At 43.5% G+C, this 21,187-nt stretch overlaps 1 protein-coding gene across 1 annotated transcript; it reads right to left on the bottom strand.

Moving 5' to 3' along the window:
- Positions 1-3,522: 3,522 nt before the first annotated feature.
- Positions 3,523-7,719, bottom strand: LITAFD (LITAF domain containing; the record flags this gene model as incomplete). The annotated part of the gene is made up of 4 exons (XM_082313765.1): positions 3,523-3,631; positions 4,086-4,245; positions 5,329-5,394; positions 7,614-7,719. The coding sequence occupies 4 exons, from the start codon at positions 7,717-7,719 to the stop codon at positions 3,523-3,525; spliced, it is 441 nt and encodes a 146-aa protein (XP_082169891.1).
- Between the last annotated feature and the right edge of the window lie 13,468 nt (positions 7,720-21,187).

The raw sequence follows: 21,187 nt of genomic DNA on the forward strand, positions 1-21,187 counted from the left end.
CAAAGCTCAGCCAAGTTGTGTGTCAAGAATGACATTCGTAGTGTAGGGAGAGCTGGCCAGAAGGTAAATGCTGACTTCTGTGGCAATTTCCAGGTTTTGAACTCTTGTTTTTTCTCAGAGGACCCAAACAAGCATTTGGATATTGAGGCGGAGACTGTCAGTGCTTGGTGTGTGAGCAGTGTGGTGTCATTTATTGTTTGCTTTTAAACCAGCCTGGTCTTCAGGGTCAGAAAAAGGGGAAAATGTTCAAGTGTGGTATGCCTGAATCTGGCTTCAAGTCTGCGCTCAACTAAATTCCTGTCCGAGGTGATGTTGAAGTTAGCTGCGTACCAAGCAGGGCAGGAAATTAAATTTGCCAACCACCAGGCTGTAGCTGGAAGCCTTTATTTTTTATGAAATACTTGTGCAAACTATTGTGCCTCCAGATATTGGTGTAAAAATGTTCTAACTACTTCTGTTAAATGTCTCCTGCACATCTTAAATCATATATATAACTTCTTTGTTATGTATATATTCATATGTTTTTGGGTTTTGCACCTTTCCTCCTCAGTGTTACTGGCTTGATGTGTTATTTACCACTACTTCAAAGCAAAGCTTGCTGTTTCACAGCCAGATTTTAAAATGCAGAAAAATCGTAACATTTAAAAAAAAAATGTGTGAAATGGTACCAAACCTGTTGGGCTGACATCTGCTTGGCTGCTTGTGGGTTTAATCGTTGCGATGTGATTTCCCATTAGGTGCAGGTAGGTTGGGTCAGAGTTACTGACCTGGGAACGGGTGGAAGCCGGGGCAGCTGCTCCGGGAATTGCCTCCGCTCCACCACTGGGCTGAGCAGGCTGGGAGGGGTTGGCTCCGGGCTTCATGCAGTGAGTGTCTCAATATATTAAAGTATAAAAATAATTCAAACACAGATAATGGACCGTTTGTTTCCAGGTGGCTTGCTTTGACCGCCTGCTGTGCTTCGGAGGAAGGCCAGTGAAAGGGTTCGTCACACGGGACTAAATCCCAGTTGTGAGGCTCGGCGAAGCTGATCAGCATCAATTTGGGCATTATAGCGGAAGGTGTGCGGAAGGCTGAATCACACTGTGCTTGCTCTGAAAGCCGTTTCTGCTTTGCTGCTAGCAAACATTTTTAACAGTGTCTCTTGGTTTTGCTGTTCCCACCCTCAGTAGGGCAAGGTGTCTTTTTTCAGTTTGTGGTGTCTGAAGGGTCAGCCTGCTGCTCAGACATCACCTAGCTCTGGGCGTTGGTTTGATCTGCCTGCAAAATAGTTGCTCAGCTTAGATTGATGCAAGTGTACTTCTTTGACGTGTCTTAAAGACTGGAGTTTCTGTAGTCTAAAGACTGCATTTCTTGTACTTCTTGAAGCAAAAGACTATGCACCTGTCCAGCCTAGTTTAGCTGAGGCCATTTTCAGATGTGCTACTGGCTAAATAGACGCTATTTGTAATAAATAAATAAAATAAAAAGACGAGCTCCAGGCAGTTTAAGATGACTGGACAGTGGGGAATGCCGTTCCTGGAACTCGTTTCTATTGCCGCCTTCCAACCCACAGCGTTCAATTCCCCTTCCCCTTCCCCTTCCCCTTCCCCTTCCCCTTCCCCTTCCCCTTCCCCTTCCCCTTCCCCTTCCCCTTCCCCTTCCCCTTCCCCTTCCCCGTTTGTAGCAGTGCCCTCCGCCGGAGAGCCCGGGCCACTGCAGGGCGGCCGCCGCCCCTGTCCCCCCGCCTCCAGGAGGGCGGGAAGGGCGGGCGGGCTGTCGCCGCCTCAGCCGCGCTGAGGAGAAGGTACCGCGGCCGGGAGGGATTTGGGCTGTTTCACTACTGAAAGTTTGGATTGGTCACGATTTTGTGTAAAAACTGTAGGAAAAGGCAGGGGTGAAGGGTGTGTTGCTTCAGGAGAAGAGCTGGGAACGGCTCTGGCGGTGCTGGACGGTTCCCCTGCGGGTCCCTTCCTAGAGCGGCTCGGGCCAGATCCGGACGGTCCCCAGCCAGCGGCGGCCTGCGGCAGCGCAGCCGGTGGAGCCCGCCTGGTTCGCCGGCCTCTTCCCGCAGCGTTCCCTGAGGAATTCCCTTCTGCCTGCCTCTGGCGCCAGCGGCGGGGTCCGCAGAGCCGGCCAGCCTCTCCTACCGCAGCTCCTGGCCTTGGGAGCATCTTCGGGATTCTGGAGTTGCTATTGCTAAAGAGCTGTTTAGGGACGTGCTCTTCTTTTTATGGCTTAAATGGACCAAAGAGCTAAAACAAAGAGTTTGAGCAAACTTAACGTCAGGCTAAGTGGGAAGTTTTAAAGTTCTTTTAACTACGTGGTGTCTACAGATCTGGCAGAGGATGGGCAGGGTACCTCAGTCATAATAAAAGGCAACGGTAGGGGAGCAGCCTGCGTGCCACGCATCCCACTTGCCCACGATAATTATGGTTCTAAGATTAAAATATTTATGATGTTAAAATATTGAAATACAGGGATTTCTTCCATTCTGTTTATCTTTCCAGCAGCTGCTGCTGCTGTCAGTGTTGAGCAGGGTCTAGGCACCTCCTGGGCGAGTAATTATGGAGATTTGACATTACAAGATAAGTGACTTTGGATGAGAACTGTAAAAGTTCTCTGTAAAATGTAAAGCCTAGTGAGTCATAGAATCATAGAATCATTAAGGTTGGAAAAGACCCTTAAGATCATCGAGTCCAACCGTTAGCCTGGCACTGCCAAGCCCACCACTAAACCTTGCTGGGGAGATGATGCGCTGCAGCGGGAAGGCAGGGAGGTAAAATGAGGGCCTTGTGTTGTGGTTTTGGTGACTTCTTTCAAGCTGTGCTTGCTGATTTTTCTTCTTTACATGTTTGCCTTTTGGTTCTTGGTTTGTTAATGTAAACGGGGTGCCCCAGTCTGACCTGCATCTCCGCTCTGGATGCAGTGGGTCAGGGAAGCCATGCAGACAGGAGATGTTTTGCCAGTATTGTTAACAACAGCAGGTTTATTTTCTTACCTCATATATAACACAGTAAAGACAGTCTCATAACTTAGTGTGTCATTAATAAATAATCAGCTACACTGTACCACCCACAGCCCTGCAGGGGTAGGTCCCATATGAAGAAGAGCAGAGAGAAATGAAATCCCGACCGGTCAGTTCCAGTGCATAGAAGGTAAGTGCTCCTATAAAATGTGCACGTCCAAACCTCTCGGTTACTGGTGGGTTGAAAAGTCCAGAAAAGTCTGGGTCCCATCTGGGTTGGAGGTTTGAGTGGAGTAGTAGAAGCACTGAAGTACTCACTAGCTGGTCACTTCACAGCTCAGGACAACGATTCAAATGGAGCATAAATTCAAGTGACACTGTAAATTAGTCTTCGAGGCTTTTTGTTTTAAAGTCATTTCAACCACGCGATGGTAAACTCCAGATGGATTCACCAGCAAGGGAGCTGCAGAACCTAAGCATACTCCCATATGTTTCCTAGCAGTAGTTTTATGTGTAGAATCTTATGCCATTAGGAAATGGAGACTTGACATCATCTGGTTGCATAAACTTTGTTTCTATAGTCTTTTGTATCTATAAATATGAAACTGGCAGCATGGGCAGTAATGGTCTGCGTCCTTGAACATCCTCACGAACAAAGGTACTAAGCAGCATCCAAAACAGCACCTGCAGCCAAAGAGGAGATGGACATGCATGGAATTATTTACTGACTTTTCTTTCTGCTGGCTACATCTGTGCTTTTTCTCTGCCTTATTCTGTCTGCCTTTTCACTGCATGAATCCACTTCTTTCCCAAGTCTCTTAATGTTTAAAGTACCTTCCAAAAAATGAATAGTCTTCACTGCTAACATCTTATGCATTAGTCTGATTCTGAGCCTGATTCTAAATTACAGTAGGAAAGTAGACAATGTTGTACTCCTTTTTGCTTGTCTTATGAAAAGTAATAACATACTTGGTTAAATTTAGCCACGATGACTGTACCTAGAATGGACAGAATGACTTCTTATCAAGTAGAGAAGGGCAAGGTGTCTATATAAGCACTAGCTACAACTTTTATTTTTAAATTACTCTTTTTTAACCTTCTACTATGAAGAATCTTCAAAGTATACATGAAAGCTTACCCAACCATACACATGGTGGTGCACAGAAGGTAAGACAGTCTGCCCAGTCTGTAGGTGACCTGTGTGGTGATGTGCTGGCGGCAGGAAGGGCATATTGTGGATGTTGGTTTGCTTGAGAAGATTCCTGCTACGATGATCGGAGGCTGAGACACCAAATAAACTGAGTTCAAGAGGAGATGAGAAGCAGCAAAATTAGAAGCACAGAAGATCTTTTACACGTTATAAAGATTTGGAGAATGTAGGTTCTTAACAAGGCTGATCTAGAGGCACTTATGTTACTATTATTGATTTCAAGTATCTTTATAAGGACCGCTGTACTGCTTGTTCTGTGTATCCCAATATGTTGCCTCTACCAGCAGCCAGTATTTACTCAGGTAAGGACATAGACAGGGAATTGCATACGGGGTGATCCCCATAGTCAGGCAGGCTCCACCACCCACTGGTGGATGTACTCTGACATTGAGAATTTATCTTCTGATATTTAAAATAATATGAAAATGCATGTTCTCCCTGAAGAAGAGATTTGAAGGATATAGAGGAGCTTTCTGGATCAACTTTTCAGTAGTTACAAGCAATTCATCAAAGTAGATGAATCAGTCAGATGCTGTCCCCAGTTAGTAAAGTCTGTAGCTTCCCTCAGAAGGAGCACCTTGTAGGTACATGAAGGGTATTTTTTCAGAAATGTTTGCAGTGAAAAATACCATTTTAAGCATCCTAAAACAAGTTTAGGGTACATTCACACTGTAGCCTAAAGCAAAACTTCAGGAGTGGGAAGGTATTGTCTGTTAGGTAGATAGGATATAGCATATCTGAGTTTAATTGCCTTCTGGTCTTAGGGATTTTTAAAAATATATGTGTCTCCTTCCCTCCTGTAAGAGATGTTATTTGAATGTTCTTTGAAGCCTTTCCTCAGTGTCTTCTTTGAGCTTCTTCACTTCCATAAAGGTGACTAGAGCAAGAACAACAAAATACACTGGACTTAAAATGATTCGTTCTGAAAGTCCTAGCTTGTAGCTGGCTTTTAAAAAAATGGGTGCTTCTGTAGATTGGTTAATGTGGGAAAAACAAGTCTGAGTCTCTCAGTTTATTTTCCAACATTTCTAGGGAAATTTTCCAGCCTCTTGGATTGTGGTTGGGTCTGAAAACTCCATCTTCTCCGTTGATTTTAAAACTAAAAACATTTTGCTTTTGTTAGCATGTAGAACCGTGAACACTGTCAGAAACGCAGTCCCCTGGCACTTACCTGGTTGCTCAAGGGTGGCTGTTTCTCGACAGGAGTAAGGTGGGGGAGAAGGATACTCATAACCCCCTGTGCAAAGAAAAACAGGGCAAAATGTGAAAACGCATACAGCTTGTGCCTCCCGAAAACCCCCTTTGCAGTCTGACGAGGAGCTGCATGGGGGGTTGCCTCGTAGGGGAGGCCTGACAGGGCTCAGTGAAGTACAGGTCAGGGAAAAAAAGCTACCGAATTGATTCATGGGTTTTTAAAGCCAAAAGAGCCCTCAGTGACTAGCTAGTCTCACTTTCTGTATAACATAAGCCAAGAAACCAAATTGTTTTTTTCAACACAAAGGCAGTAACTGCATCTATTCCAGCATAACGTTGGAATGATACTTGGTCTTAATTGAAGGACTCCATTGATAAAGGATCCACAGTACCTCTCACTGGTTTCAGCGATTACTGCCCTTACTATTAGTACTTAGAGCCTTTTTTCTAGTTTGAATTTTATCTGCCCTCAGCTTCCAGCCAAGTAATTTCATCACACCCTTTGTTCTAGAAAAAAGTTAAAGATCTTTTTCCTTTTCTTGTGGATAAGGGAGAAGGGAAGCTGGTAACTAAGACACCTCATGCTTTTTTAGGTCTTTTACTAATCTTACAAATAAAGAATGCAGTCAGCCTACCTGAGCATGGAATAAATGAATGTATAAAAAAATACATTCATGAATACATTCAAAATAAATTCATGTATAAAACTTTACAGCCAGCTAGCATGGATGTGGTATCAAACTGCCAGACTGGTCTGCAGTAGGGCGGTCCCTATGAGAAGCCTTGTTTGGTCAAGCCCTCACAGGATCAGAGAAGCCCTCACCCCCAAGCAGAGCAGCCCTGACGTGGGAGTCCAGCCTGCGCTGTTGAGCCTTTCAGAAACAATGTGAGTCCAACCAGGGAATAAGCCCACAGGGGTACAAAATGGGATACAAAACTGGAATTTTCCGGAGTGAGACAAAATACAATGGCAAGGTTGAAAAAAATGTTAGCAATGTTTCCTTGAATGGCTCGCCAGAAGTGGTAGAGATTTGCAATGTATTTGGGTTTAATGGTGGTGGTGGGGTGTTTAGGTTTCGGTGGTTTGTTTGTTTGGTTTGTTTAAGTTTTTTTTTTGTGGAAAACCAAATTTGTAAAAGATTAAAGAATTTCCTTCCGATCCGGAAGAGGAATGTGCTTAGTACGAGTGAGTTATCACTTCATGTGTTTTTGTGAAGGACCTGCTTCCTGTGCAAGGACAAGATGCTGCAACGCAGTGTTGGCTGTGTTGAGTGCCTGTCCCTTGATTGAGTAGCTCGTGAGACTTTTCTCCCCAACCTCTTGCAAGCTCTGAGTTTAGAAAGAGGCCAGAGAGGTCTTTGAAGACAAAAATATTTACAGAGAGAGCTGATCAGAGTAAAATGCTGTGAAAATGAGTCAAGTTTAGAGGCCCAGTACTGACACATCTAGCTTTATTAGTCACCTTCTGACCTCCCATTCTGGTGTTTTGCTCCGGTGCTGTCTGGTGAATGGCAATTTTCTTAATAGCAGGAAAGTAACAGAAGTAAAATCACTGATATCTCAGTGTATCTTTCAATGAGCGTGGGCTTGAACAGGCAGAAGACAAAGGAGTGTTGTGAGATACTTGTGTAGGTGTGAGAGCAATGCCTGGTTTCAGAGGGAAAAGCCAACCCAGCAGAGCAGCAGCTGTCGGTGCCCGCTTGCAGTCGTTGAGCTGAATTGTCAGCACTTCAGTCGTGATGTTTCCCCGTGAGACAGCAATGGGGAGGGGTTGTTCGTCCCTATAGAACCTGGGTGCAGAACGGACTCATCTAGGGAGGGCAGCTCTGGGCAGCAGGAGCGTTTGGGAAAAGGCCAGTTCTCTGGGAAACCAGAATACAATTTAAGCAAGACATAGCCTGTCCACATGCAAAGTTTGCTGGCTGAACGTTTGCTCGTTAGGAATATGAAATTATTGCAGAGCTACAACTGTAATTCCTTTTCCAATAAAGCATGTGGTGTTTGAAAAATTATTATCTAAACCAGCAAAACCACTTTTTGCCGTGTTAAGTGATGTTTCTGTTAGGAGATCCTACCAGCTTGCCTACCCCAGCCCTGGGTTTTATATGCTGGCACAGGCGCTTTCTAAACCCATCATGTCCTGGCAAAGCTGGGCCCCTTCTGAGCTGGCTCAGTTATGCTCTGGAAACCAACTACCAACGTTTGCCACGCAAGCACCAAGAGGGTGCTCTTTCCAAAGCCCTCCCGATGAATCCTGCTTACCCTCTTGGCTGCAGTACTCTGGTGCGGAGGGCTCTTGCACGTAGGGTTCACGGTGCGGTTCATACATAATCATAGGAATTTCCACAGGTCCCTTCTCACTAGCCATCTCCGCAGTTCACCTGGCAAAAGTAGTGCAAAATAAAATACACTGTAAGGGACTTTCAGTGCCCTGTATTTGTCAATGCCTACTTCTGTAATTCCTAGTTCTGACACTCAGATTTTACTTAGAGGAAAATTCGCAAATCTCATATTCTGACTTTCTTAATAGACTGACGTGCAGTCAGTTCCTGTTACACTTCATGATGAGGAAGATGGGAAGGGAGAGCAGAAAATACCATCTTTACATATTTCTTTGTGTTGGAAAGCTAAAAATGTTCCCCCAGAAAACACACTATTCGGAGTGTGTAAACTCGTGACTGAAAGTGTTACCTTTGCAGAAAAGTTAACCAAATTTTTTTCTATGGATTGTCAAAATAATCAAGGCGGGGGAGAGCACACTTTGGAGCACCTGTGCAAAACCTTCATGTGTCATTAAGTCAGAGCCTGCAACAGTGCAACCCGTGGTAATTCGGATCTGTCTTTCGTCTGGTTATTGTGCAACCTTATCATCATCATTACTGTGACCAGCTTTGTACTGTGAAACTATTGTCTCATCGCTAGTGTGACAGGCTTTTGTTGGGCAAGATCATTATTAAATATGACTGCGCTGCCTGAGGCTCTGAGCAAGATCAGGCCACAAAATATGTGTGTTTTGTCGGTGTTAGCAGGAACTGTTCCTTGCAATAAAGGAGAGTGGGAGGAAGAGGACACAGCTGGAGATGTGTGTTTGTATTACTGTAAATGGAATGGTGTTAATTATTCCTAGCTGTCCCTTGAACCAGTACTACCTGGTAGCTTTCCTACTAACGTTAACCATAGGAGCCCTTTGCAGAAGAAAGTTACAGCCTTTCACACAGGTCAGCAAGGATAAGCAAATAGAGGCTGAGAAATGTAACATTTGGCAAGTCGGTACAAGCTGCCTGAATATGTGAGGTCAAACTGGAGTAGGATAGAAATTGCTGAACAAGGCAAGATGGTCTCAACAGGTCTGTTTTCAAGGTGTGTTGGAGGGCAATATGTATGGGGGAGGCCAACAGAGGGGGGATTAGTAGTGCTGAGATAAAGCATCGGTCCTTTTAGGGAGGAAGAAAAGGAAGAATTTGAAAATATCACTAGGGACGAAGCGATGTAATTTTCACAAGTCTGGATGAATGGGAAGTGATACGGAAAATGGTAGCAGAATGAATAATAAAGGGAATAGGTAGGATGGTGCGGAGAAAAAATCAGAAATACAGCATTGGCCACATTAAGGCCAAAGATGCTGGAGAAAAATGCTAATATATGGATTGGAGAGGAGGGATGGGGAAAGGTGCATCTCAGTATACTTGTTATAAAGAAGCTAAAATGGCTGATTGGGAATGTCAGAGGTATTAATAGGTCATTGTAGAAGCTTCATGAGGATCCCACTGAGAAGAAAAAAGCTGAGAATCAAGAGAACTTGGGTAAGATGAAGCTATGAGAGCCAAGGGAGAGTAATGATCCACAGAGAAGACAGACAGTGTGTCAGTAGGAACTGTGGGTTCAGGAGTGCGATGACAGACAATATCGCATTAGCCAGTGTTGACCAAGGGCTGTTTCCTTGGGACAAGGATCAGTGGGCAAAATTATAGGGAGTCTCTTCAAGTTTTTGGCTTATTGCTATCTCGGTACTTAAACATCGTACACTAAATACTGGGTGGTGTCAGTTCGGGTGACATTTCTGCTGAATTCATCTCACTCACTGTGAAACAGGAAAAAGAGGAAAAGGCTTTTGAATTTCGTCGAGTGACTATAGGCCCAGGTAAAAGGCCTGTCATGAGGCACAGAGTAGGAGGGAATAATAATGGTTAACATAGTGAGAGCATTGCAGGTTAACAGCAGAATGCAAGCAAACACTGACTAATACTTGTTCCACCCAGTGAGGTGTAATATCACCAGTTAAATGTGTGGGACAAGACATGCAGAAGTGAATCAGCAGCGGAGCCAGGAATAGTGTGGGAGTCCCACTGGATGCCGGGTTTGTGTTTGATCTACTAGAGCCGTCAAACGCAGAAGCTGCGGGCTGTTGATAAAGTTGGTGTCCTGAATTCTCTCACTTTCAGTGTATGGTTATGTGCTTCTAATAGTGATGGAGGACCTGCCCCAGAGCAGATGAGCTGAGAGAACTGGATGGGCAGCTGGGCTGCAGGAGCTTCTTCAGCCTACCGGTGAGAAAGTACCAGGGGGTTAGGTACCCTCTGGGCCGGAATGCTGCAAGTCCAGAGGTCCAGCAAAGGCATTCTCCAGGGTGTTTTATGAATCTCAATAGACCCTTTCATTTGGCACGTAAGTGGTTACTCTCAGTTCTTGGTTGCAACCATGCCTCTGACGCCAGAGAGCTCTCTGGGGCTGTCACCCCTAAACCTGTAAGTGTTATTGCCATAGATTAGAGCTTGAGACTTTCCTCTCCTCTCTCAGCTGCGATCATCTGTGGGAGAGGAAGGTATGGGAGAGAACAGACGGTATTAGTAGCCCTGTAGGAAAACCAGGAGAAATAACAGGCAGCAGTTCCTGAAGAGTAGAAAAATGTCCTGTAAAGTTTTTAGAAACCAGTAACATCTAGGAGGCCCAAGCTTAATAACTAGGGAGGTGATATAAGTTGTCTTCTCTGCCGTCACACAGAGGAAACGGAGCTCTCTGCAAGGGCAGAGCAGACCCTTGTGCACTCCTGAAGTGGGGGCTTGCTTTATTTGAAGCACTCAAGATTGACTCAAGTAACTGCAAACTGCTTGCTTTGCAGACAGAGATGTATAGTCCCAGGGACACCAGAAGGAATCTGTGCCTTCTCTCCCCTGAAGTCTGTCTCCTACATATGGGAATAATTGGTTTGCACTGGAAAATAAAGCTCACTTTAAGTCCTATGGAAACTAGTATTAAAAAAAAAAAAAAGGCAAATCACACCCCGAGGCATTTACATAAAGAGCCAATTCAGGGAAAGGAAGGTGGAAATGACAAAGCCTTTATGTTCCAGGAAGGACATATCCTCGGGGAGAATGGGCAACGGCAGTTTCCATCATCTTCCCCTGGATTTGCTCCAGGCACTTGTGTTCTGGTGTGAAGAGCAGTCGTCATGCAGCCAAGCAAAGCTGCTGAACTGCGAAATTCCACGGCAGGGCCCCGCTCTCTGGCTCTCACCCACACCTCTACACGTTCCCTCCCGAATGTCCCTGATGGCTAAATAATCCCACAGATCAGAATAGTTCGACGTGTGCCTGCAAAGAGGCACAGGCGCTGTCATTTGTGCTTTGTAAAGGGGAAGCTAAGACACACGCAGGACCTGACAGAGTCCTGACGGAGTTGTCATTTGGCCTCCCATGTATGGTTCAAATAGGTGCAAAGAGAACGGTGACTTTCCTCCCCTCTTTGTGGTATTTTTCAGAAAGGTTTTTTGGGTGCTGCATGTTTGCAGTGGTGAGCGGAGGACAGTCTCGTCTGTGCAGATCATTTTTCACCTTTCAGAAATACTTTTTCCAGTTTGATTTCAAGTTCACTGGAAATATGCTTTTCCCACAAACATTTCTTCAAAGGTGACATTGTGGTATTTGAAATGGAAGCATTCATGAGCCTGGAGAGTCCCATGGGATTCGGGTCTGTTTTGACCTAGGTATAGATCAGCAGAATGAAACTGGGAGCTACTCGACAGTCATTTCAGAAATCTCATTACTTGAGTGCTGATGCACCTTTGTTTTAGTCTTATGAGCCTGTGCCAATGAAGTATTTACGATTTCATTTGAAAATTGAAGTTCACTGCAGTACTAATTCTTCTCCAGTCAGATTCAGAAAGCATAGTCTGAAAAGGAGAGGAGGTAGATGGGATTTGGCAGGTGCACGTGTATCGGAGTCCAGGTAACATTTCTCTTACCTCAGGATTCTGTTCTGTTGCAGTTCTTCCTCAGGAGTAGATTGACCTAGTTAAAAAAATGATGTGGTACTTCTGTGAAAGCTGATCAAGATTCTCTAATTTATTTATTTATTCTTTTTTACTTAACCGAGGCTTTTTTTAGCAAGAAGGTTAATTGTTGGTCTCATACTGCAGACTTCAAATGAAGCTTCTAAAAAGTTTTTAAAAGTGTTTGGCACTGGCCTATCTCTATTCCAGTTGAAGCAGTGGAGACAGGGATGTAACAGCACAAAGTACTTAGCACTTCTGGGAGCGGAGGAGAAAAAGTAGGGACAACTTGGATATGTGAGAGAGGGACTAAGGTTGCAAAGGACTGCCTCTGTGCCCTGTCTGTAGTACAGCTGGCAGTAAGGGCTGGGTCAGCATCATGTCGTCTGGCAAGAGGTTATCATATTTGTCTATCACATCGTGTACCAGGATGGCATCCAGCATCTTAGGCAGGACAGGAAGCAGAGACTTTATAAGAAAAGTGCTTCATCTCCATTTCATCTCCAGCTGATGTCAGTGTGGGGTTTGCCATTGACCTCAGTAAGAGTGGGTTCAGAGACAGAAAAAAAGGGAACATGGAATTGGGGAGGAATCATAAAGTGATTCAGGTATTTGAAGAAGATAGGGCAATACATTCAAAAGTTTTGTATTTTGGAATATTAACATTAAAACATTATAGTAAGTGATCTTCAGATTTCATGGACATGTGGAAGCATAGCAGTTTTCACCAGTGGTCCGTTGGCTTGTAGGATACTAGTCCCAAGGCTTTCAGTTTGCTGTCATGTGTTCTTGTTCTCCTGTCATCACTAGTTTAATGTTTTCTTGGGCATTTAGCCCTTCCAGCTGTGTTTATGAGACAATTTCAATTTCTGCTATTTTAAAGAGTGACCATAAAATGCCATTGCTGGCATGCCGTTGCATCTGTGGCTTGAACAATATCAAGTGCCTCTGTTTTACTTTATTGAAGCAGTTAATTCTAGTTTTCGGTTAGCAATGAAATACCGAATTCCTCAGTGGAGAGATCTTTTCCCTTTAGCCCTGAGTTGGTCGTTTATGGTGACATTTACAATGTGCTGAAGCTTTTCAGATGTTCAGGAAGGAATGGTTCTAGCTCTAATACAGATAAACAAAGAGTTGGGGAGCAGCATTCAGGTATTTGTTTATTCTTAAAATAGAAGCTAAAAGAGATGACTGCTGGCAGCAGATTAAAAGTTGGACATTAAAAAGTATTCATGATGTCTGAAGTAGACAACCTTTTCAATGAGATGAAGGATGCTCTGCCAATTCCCTGTTCTTACTCCCGAATTTCATTTTTAATCCTACAGTTATTCTGGTTTTTAAGCCTGTATCTGGCTACCGGCTTCCTTTCTGAAATGGAGAGGATGTAGCTATGGGGGATTCAACTGAATATGAACTGTATTTCTTGTTGCAAACTCTTCACCTGGTTCCATTGGCTTGTCTGTTGACTGCATTGACTCACTAGCCAAGGTGTAAGGTCACTGCTTGAAGTGGTCAGTGGAAGAAGTTGGTTGTTCATCTGTTGAGGTCACCAGGATGTTTTTGTCACTGAGCCAGGGAGTGGGCAGAACCCAGAAAGTCACTGTGCAGATACTGCTTCTCCTCCTCTCATGTGGAAGGGGAGATATTTATGTGTAGTCCAAGTCCCCATGGCTTACATGGAAGTTGAGAGTAAAGTGAGCATAACCATTGCTCACAAAATCAGGAGGAAGCCTATACTGAAGAGTGAAATGCTGGTGAACTGAGCTCTACTGAGAAAGAAAGAGCTCTTTGCTTTTCCCATTTTGGAGAAAACCTTTTCTCCTTCATGGTATTGTAAATGGTCACGCAAACACAAAGAGATTTGGAAGGTTTTGGGGTTTGTTTTTGTTTTGTTTTAAAGTGCAACCCAGTGTCCCTTGGCTGTGATGCACGCTGGGCTGGTCGCCTGGTTGCTGGGCTGGCGCAGGCAGCTGCAGCACTTGTGCATGCAGATCTGCAGCCTGGCCCTGCCTACGTGAGCTCACGAGGCTGCTGGATAGGCAGGGACTCCCTGGATTTTCCAGTCCTGGCCCAGGTCAAACATTTATGTTAGGTTATCCCTTTGTGAACAGAGCTCCAGTCTATAGTTTAGTACATTTACAGCTCCTGTTGCTCTCACCTCTAAGGCAGTTCAAAATACTGTAAACCTTCACAAACCTTCTAGCCTAAAATTATTCATGGTAGTTTATCCCTGTTTTTGTTATTGTGCCAGCATCATGCTTTTATAGATAAACCTTCTCCCCTCGAGACAGCTCAGAGAACATTCCTGTCTCTTTGCAGCCTTTTCTTCCCAGGCCTAAGCAAGCTTGCTGAGTCCTCATTTCTGTACAGTGAATTCATCCTTCTTGGCCACGAGTGGCCAATGAGCTCTGTTCTCAGCCTATATAATGGTATGAATGTCATCTTATATTTAGTGGAAATGCTGTCTTTAGAATAATCCAGTAGCACTTTTTCCTTTTCCACAGCCACATCGTGCTGATGGTTTGTATTTATGCTGTCATTAACCAGCAGCAGGTCTTTCTCCTCCAATGTCATTTTGTACTAATGAACTCCCAGCTTGTAGCTGAAATTCCTGGTATAATTTTCTAAATGCACTGCTTTGTAGCATTATAATTCATACGAATTCTGTCACAGCAGTTCTCTAGATTTTCTCATTCTATGTAATAGACTTTCTGCTTCCATAATTTGTTTCTTCGTTCATACGTTTTATTAGCCACTCCTATATTTCTGTCAAGGTTATTAATTAAAATACCGAATAAGATCCAGCACTGATTTCTGAGTTAACCTTTGATGCAAACCAGATATATCTTTTAAATATTTTTCCTTAATTTACTGTTTGAGGTATAATCCCTTGCTTCCTTCAGATGACCAACTTTACTCACATTTAAAGGGCCCTTATTCTGAAGGATGAGCACAACCGGGCCCTGGGATTGCATTAAAACTTGTCCCTCCCTAATTACCATTCCAAAAATAGAGTACTAACCACTAAAAGGAAGTATTGTCCGGTGGTTTGTGCACTAACCTGGACTGCGGGGAAAAAAAGATGGGCTCAGTTCCTGTTCTGCAACAGTGACGATGAGCAAATTAATCAGCCTTGGTTTTGCTCAGCTCTGTTGTATACAGAAACACTCTACTGGGGAGACACTGCGACCATTCTGCAGTGACGTGGTCCACATTTGGTTGTGCCTTGTCTTAAAACTTGAGCAAACAACAGAAGATAGGAAATGCCAAGTTTAGATTCAGCCTTTATCCTCTATTGGTACAATTCTGTCTTTCACGTTCCCTTCCAGCTGTCAGAATTGAGGGCAGCCTTACACAATTGTTTCCAGCACTTCATCGTTACCTTAAAATTTGATGTTTGCCATCTTTTCATTTAATTCTTTTATGGATTAACATTCCCTTACCAATAGCATTGAATCATGGGTAGCCAGCATTTCATTATACCCATGTAAAAATAACGTACATAACTTGTCCTTCATTGAAAACTGATAGAACAGCTTAAGTAGCGTGTCATGTAGCATCTGGACCTGGTTTAGCAACTCTTAAAAAGTTATTATAATAAACATTCATTTGAAGAAAGCAGGTGTGTGCCCTGCTTTTATGTGTAAGCTAAGCCCTTTCCTATGGTGCATTAGTTTGACTTTCCATTCTTATTACTGTTCTCATCTTCACCTTATCAGAAAGCTAGTTTTCCTGTTTTCCACCTCTGATCTGTTCTAGGAGAAAGTTAAAGTATCCTGAGAAAAATTTTTGCCTCCAGATTTTAGGAACGTGAGAGAGAGCTTGCAGATTTTGAAAGCTTGACAATTTAATCATAAAGAGCTAACATTTACAACCAAGAGCTGCAGCTGTCATACTCCTCAGGCTCACTGTCTGGTTTAGTCCTTGCCACCTCCCTTTCCTTATTTCCTAAGGAGTAAACATAGTATTGACCCCAAGTAATTTGAAAGCTCTTACCTTTAGGTAGCTCCGGCAAATCTGGGGAGCAAAAACGCTTCAAAAGTTGATCATTTCATCCATGTCTTTGCAAGGCGACTGTGTCTAGGAAGGCAAGCAGCACACATGACCAGTGACATGACCTGCTGTCGTGCCTCAGTAGCGTATCCAGTTGAAGACACGAGCAAGTCAGGTTGGTAGACAGCGTATAATTACCTCAGTTCGCCCACAGTCCCAGCCTACTGCTCACACCTGCTCTGCAGCAAAAGGAATGTTGTGTGACAGGCTTGCACCAGAGTGTTTTCACGGATAGTTTTCTAATATCCCAGAAATTTTACTTTGCGCTAACCTGAAAACTAGATGAAGACAATTAGAAGCAGCACAGGAATAACTTCAGGACAACGGAGAGAAAAGTATATATCCTAATCCATTGTGCCTTCTATACGAACCATCACAGAGAATGATGAAAAGCCATAGGTACAGTTGTATATGGGACTCTGTATTTTATTATTGAAGTCAATGATCACTTTAACTTTCTGACCAGTTAAGTGTTTGTGCTTAGATGAGCAAAGATATCTGTGCAGGGTGGTAACCATTGACATTATAGCTGGGATCTTCTTGGTAACTAGGTTTGTGGCTGAACTGAACTTTTTGTTAAATAGATGGTTTGTCTCTGTGGTGGGATGACCTTGGCCAGCTGCCAGATGTCCACCCAGACGCTCTTACTCTCCTCCTCAACAGGACGGGGGTGAAAATAAGAGGGAAGTGTTCTTTGGTCGAGATAAAGGCAGGGAGACCACTTACGAATTACCACCACAGGCAAAACAGACTCGGGGAAAATTAATTTATTGCCAATTCAAATATACTTGGGTGGTGAGACGCAAAGACAAAAACTAAAATACTTACCCCAGATACCACAGATTTGGCATCTTCAAGTATAACCGTGGCCACGTGAACTTCTTAGTAAGGATCATTCTCACTTCATCCAAACCCACTGCAAAACTGTTTTGTGCAAAGACTGTTCTCCACAACAGGAGCTCATCCGCAGTGCTCCCGACAAGGAGAGCGCACGATGCATCGGATTTTCCTGGGGGAATCGCATCGCCAGTCCAAAACATGCTGTTTGCTCGGCTACTGGGCAAAGTCTTACCCAAGAAATAGCTGCAGCAGTGCAGGAAGCCCCTGACCTTGAGCAGTCAGTATTGCACAATAATTAGCAAAATAGTTTTTGAACTAAGGCATGGCTGAGAAACTGCCAATGGGTAAAGGAAGAAGAGAGTGAACAGTTGAGCACTCCACGTTTTCATGCTTCTTTTGTCACCATAACTTGGAAAGTCTTGGAAACCGAGACTTTTTGTTGTTAATGGTGAAGGCATGTCACCTGCCTCTCTCATCCGGACTTGAAGGACCAGGTACAGAGCACTTGCTCAAATTTGCCTCACTGGCAAGAATTAAGGTTCAGCATTTTGTATACTACATGCATACTATGATTTACATTTGACCACCATCAAAATAGTTGCAGACTCCCCTGACAAGAACCACATCTCTAGGCTAAACTAAAAATATGAAAGGATGACTGACAGTAACCATGGCTGATCCTATTTTTTTTCATGTCAAGTCTTTGCTCTTTCACAGGTTTCCTGTGTGATATTGGGCAAGTTATTCACTCCTCTACATTCTCTCTGTGTAAAGGGGATAATAGACCCATCATGATATTATTACACAACTTAGTTTTAATAGAGATGTTAAAATGCTGCGTTATTTTAAACTGAAGTGCTTTGAGGAGATATATTATTTTGACATTTCTTAGGAAAGGTTTTATTTCTCAGGGTTCACTGGTCATTTCTGATGAGGGAGAAAGAAGATCACTGCTGTGTGTGTGGCTAAATATGGTAGGGGATGGAGGATATGTGGATTTAATGTGAAGACATAGATGAGGTTAAAAGTCAAGAGGTATAGCTATAACATATAAATACAACAGGTAGTAAGAGGGCGTTGAAGAAGCTGAAATTTGGGATAAGTAAAAGGAATGAGACTGTACTGGGGGAGACCACGGTGGAGAAGGGGAAAATTGTGAGGAGGAAGGAGCAGCAGAGAGGAACTGCTGTGTACTGACCGTAACCCCCACTCCCCCTGCGCTGCTGAAGGTGCGTAGATGAGTCAGGAGTGAAGCAAAGCTTGGGAGAGGGGGGAGGAAAGGTGTTGTTTTAATGTTTGTCTTTTTGTTTCCCACTACCTGAAATTATTTATTTTAATTGTCAATAAATTAATTTTCCCCATGTTGAGTCTGGTTTGCCTGTGGTGGTAATCGGTAAGTGATCCCTCTGTCTTTATCTTGATCCATGAGCTTTCTTGTTCCTGTTACTCCTATTTTTTCTCCCCATCCCACAGTGAGTGAGTGGCTGGGTGGGAGTTTGGCTTTTAGTGAAGGTTAACCCACCACAGGCTCTTACTCTGTGTGTGTCTTTACTCATTCTGTTCCTTGCAGATGCAGTTGTCAACAACTCATGGTTCCTGTGAGATACAAACATCAGCTTAAGTTTTTCAAGCAACAGTTGCCTCAAATTCTTCAACGACAAATCCATCCATAAAGATGTGACCCTCTGCTAGCACGTTAGAGATGTTTGTAAGTTTTTCTTGGAAACATCTTATCTGTGTTCATTCATGACATGCTTTGCACTGGTGAAAATCAAGAATGAAGTAATGATGTTGAGTTAACCTCAGCAATAGGTTTGTGAGCATGTATGTGCGCATGGGGAAAAAAGCCATGGATACCAAAAAGTGCATACGTTTCTCTCTGTTTTCACGTTAAGTGTCCATAGCGTGTGAGACTAGGGAAGAGGAACGGCTACCAAGGTGTGTGCTGCAGGGGCTGTCTGCGCAGGATTGCCTCCTTCCTCTTCCTGCTCCTGACCAGCTCCGTGGGGAACCAGGTGGACACACGGCACAGGCTGGATTTTCTTTTCTTCATGGAAACACCTGATAAGGTAGGTTAACGATAGATTTTAGGATGGCTGTGGTTGCATATCAAATTAATATTTCTTTGTGGCAGGATACTGTGAGACTATATATTTTTTATGAAATATTTTTTTCTCTGAACATATACTGGGTGTTCTGGAGGGCACAGAGTTTAGACTCAGCCACAGTTCCCCTCTTCTATGTTGACATATAAAAATGTTAATTTAGTAATTATGTGTATTCTTCATGTTTATGTTGTGAAGATGGTAATCACTAGCCCTGAAATCTTTCACGCCTTGCTTTTCAGTGACTGTAACACCGCAATCGGAGACACTACCATTAAGCAGGAAATGAATCTGTGGGAGAAAGGGCCCATTTCTTTGGGGAGGAGAGTCTTTTTTTCTTGAAGAGTAGAGGAAAAAAAGTGATGAAACCGTGAGTGCATCAAAACATGCTCATGCACAAGACATTCTTACTGCGGTGTAGGGTGGCTTAAGTGCTTAAATATTTAGAACAGCTTTAATATGCTTAACATACTGCCAAGCTGATGCTCATAAAAGAACCTGAAGCTGTTTAAGCTCTCAGGGCTGTTTATGGGCGTACAAGAGGCAGGCGCTCACTTGAGAGCAAGATCTGTTTCGCCCGTTCCAAGTGGCACGGGGCATGTACATGTTCTCACATCTTCAGCCTTTAATACAGGTGAGGTGAGAGGACGCAAAGATCCTCTTGCCTCCTGCCATACACGCTGCCCTCCCTGCTGTGGTCACCCTCAAACTTCACCGTGATTCTTCAGCCTATGGGGGAAGCGAGTGATTTTAAACTTCTGTTTACATGCGTGTCACTGGCTTTCTTTTGCAATCTTAATTACGCTGTTTGCTTTAAGAGGAATAGTGTGATACTTAGCAAAGAGAAAGATTATATCAGTCCCCTTGAATAATTATATCAATCCCCTGAATATCATGTATGCTATCAGAGACAAACAAGGGTGTAATAATCACTATAAATGAGTCCATCAGAGCTGATTGCTTTTCCTGTCATCACAAAAGATAGATAGCCTCTTGTTGCATGTGGGAGCTATGTTGACAATTACTTGGGGGCTTCTCTCCTATCATCTCATATGATAGGACAACTGGATTCGAGATTCTTTTTTTTCTGCGTGTAGTTGATTGCCCTAGTTCTGACTGCGGATGTTGTAACCATGGAGTTAAGATCAGAAGGATCATTGTGTATGATACAGGCTGTAAAACCTCACCCAGGGATTCCTGCGTAGCTGCTGGTGGAGCCAGAGCACTTCTGGATATCGAGCCCTACGCAGGCCCACGTATAAGGCAGTATCATGGGGAAGCTGCCCCAGTGAAGGCTCTGGGAGGTTTGGAGCCTGGCCCGGGACTAAGAGCATCCTGAGGATGCACACAGGACAGAGCACACAGCAGCGCAGTGAGCCCCTGCTAGGGCAGGGCTGCTCTCCTCCTTGGCCAGCCCTTGCTCACGCCACGTATGAGGGAGGCACGGAGCACAGTGGAGTTTTCTGTATCTCTCCATTGACTTCAGGGGGCCCTCAGCCAACTGGCTCATGCTGTGCTCCTAACTTGCAGGTGGATGAAATTGTGAGATGTGTTCCTCCCTTCACACCCTTTTAAATAGTTCGTGTGTTCTTTGAAGCACGATTGTATCTTTCTTGCTGTTTTGTGTTCAGGGTCTAGCCCAGTTGACTGAAACCTTTGTTAAAGCGTGAGAAAAATAAAGTTGAATAGAGATCTTATTACAGATAACCCATATTTTGATATAGCTTCTCTATTACTGGAAAGCTAACAATGAATAAAGGTCCTTTCCTAATAAAGCTTGGAGAAAAATCTGAACCATCTTTCCAGTTATAAAAACCAGAGACCTTGTGCACACAATTCCCCTCCTGTTTACACCAGCAGGTATTTGTTTGCAGTCAGTGCTATCTGGAGCTGGAAGTGTTTTGTAATTCAAGAAATCTCAATGTCTGTGAATATCCTTGCTATTGTCTACCATAAATATAGTGCCTTATGTAAAAAAATATATCTTTTTTAAGAAATAAAATTCCTCTCCTAATTAAAATGCCAGTTTACTATTGCTGAGAATGCATCCTATTGACTGGGAACTTGCCTGTCCTGTTTGGTATCTGAATACAACTTATTTCTTGGAACACTGATTACACAAGAGGAATAAGAGTGACTCAAATATGAAACATCGTTCTTTTCAGATAAGATCTAGAGATGAGTTGCTTTAATGGGCAAATATTTGAGTGACACGTGGCACATAGCTCAAAACAAAGCAGAAACCACTTATATGCTTGTTTCCAAATGAAAAATGATCTCTAATATGAAAAATTATACATAGGCTTTTTCTAGTAATTTGCCTATTAAAATAAAATGTAGAAAAGAGAACCAGCCACATGCCATGCAGGAATCTCTGCAACTAATCTGATCTGAAGCCCCAGCCTGCTTTAGCTGGATGGTATGTCTAGCCACAGTGGGGACCATTACTTAGTTTTGTCAGTAGCACAAAAGTAATGATTTTCCATTCTTTTTTTTTTTTTTCCCTTTAATATAACAGTTCTAAAAGCTCTGAGCCTCATGTCAGAAAGATGGTTGTAGCATTCACACAG

The sequence above is a fragment of the Platalea leucorodia genome (assembly GCF_965183815.1).
Source record: "Platalea leucorodia genome assembly, chromosome: 5".
Classification (NCBI taxonomy): domain Eukaryota; kingdom Metazoa; phylum Chordata; class Aves; order Pelecaniformes; family Threskiornithidae; genus Platalea; species Platalea leucorodia.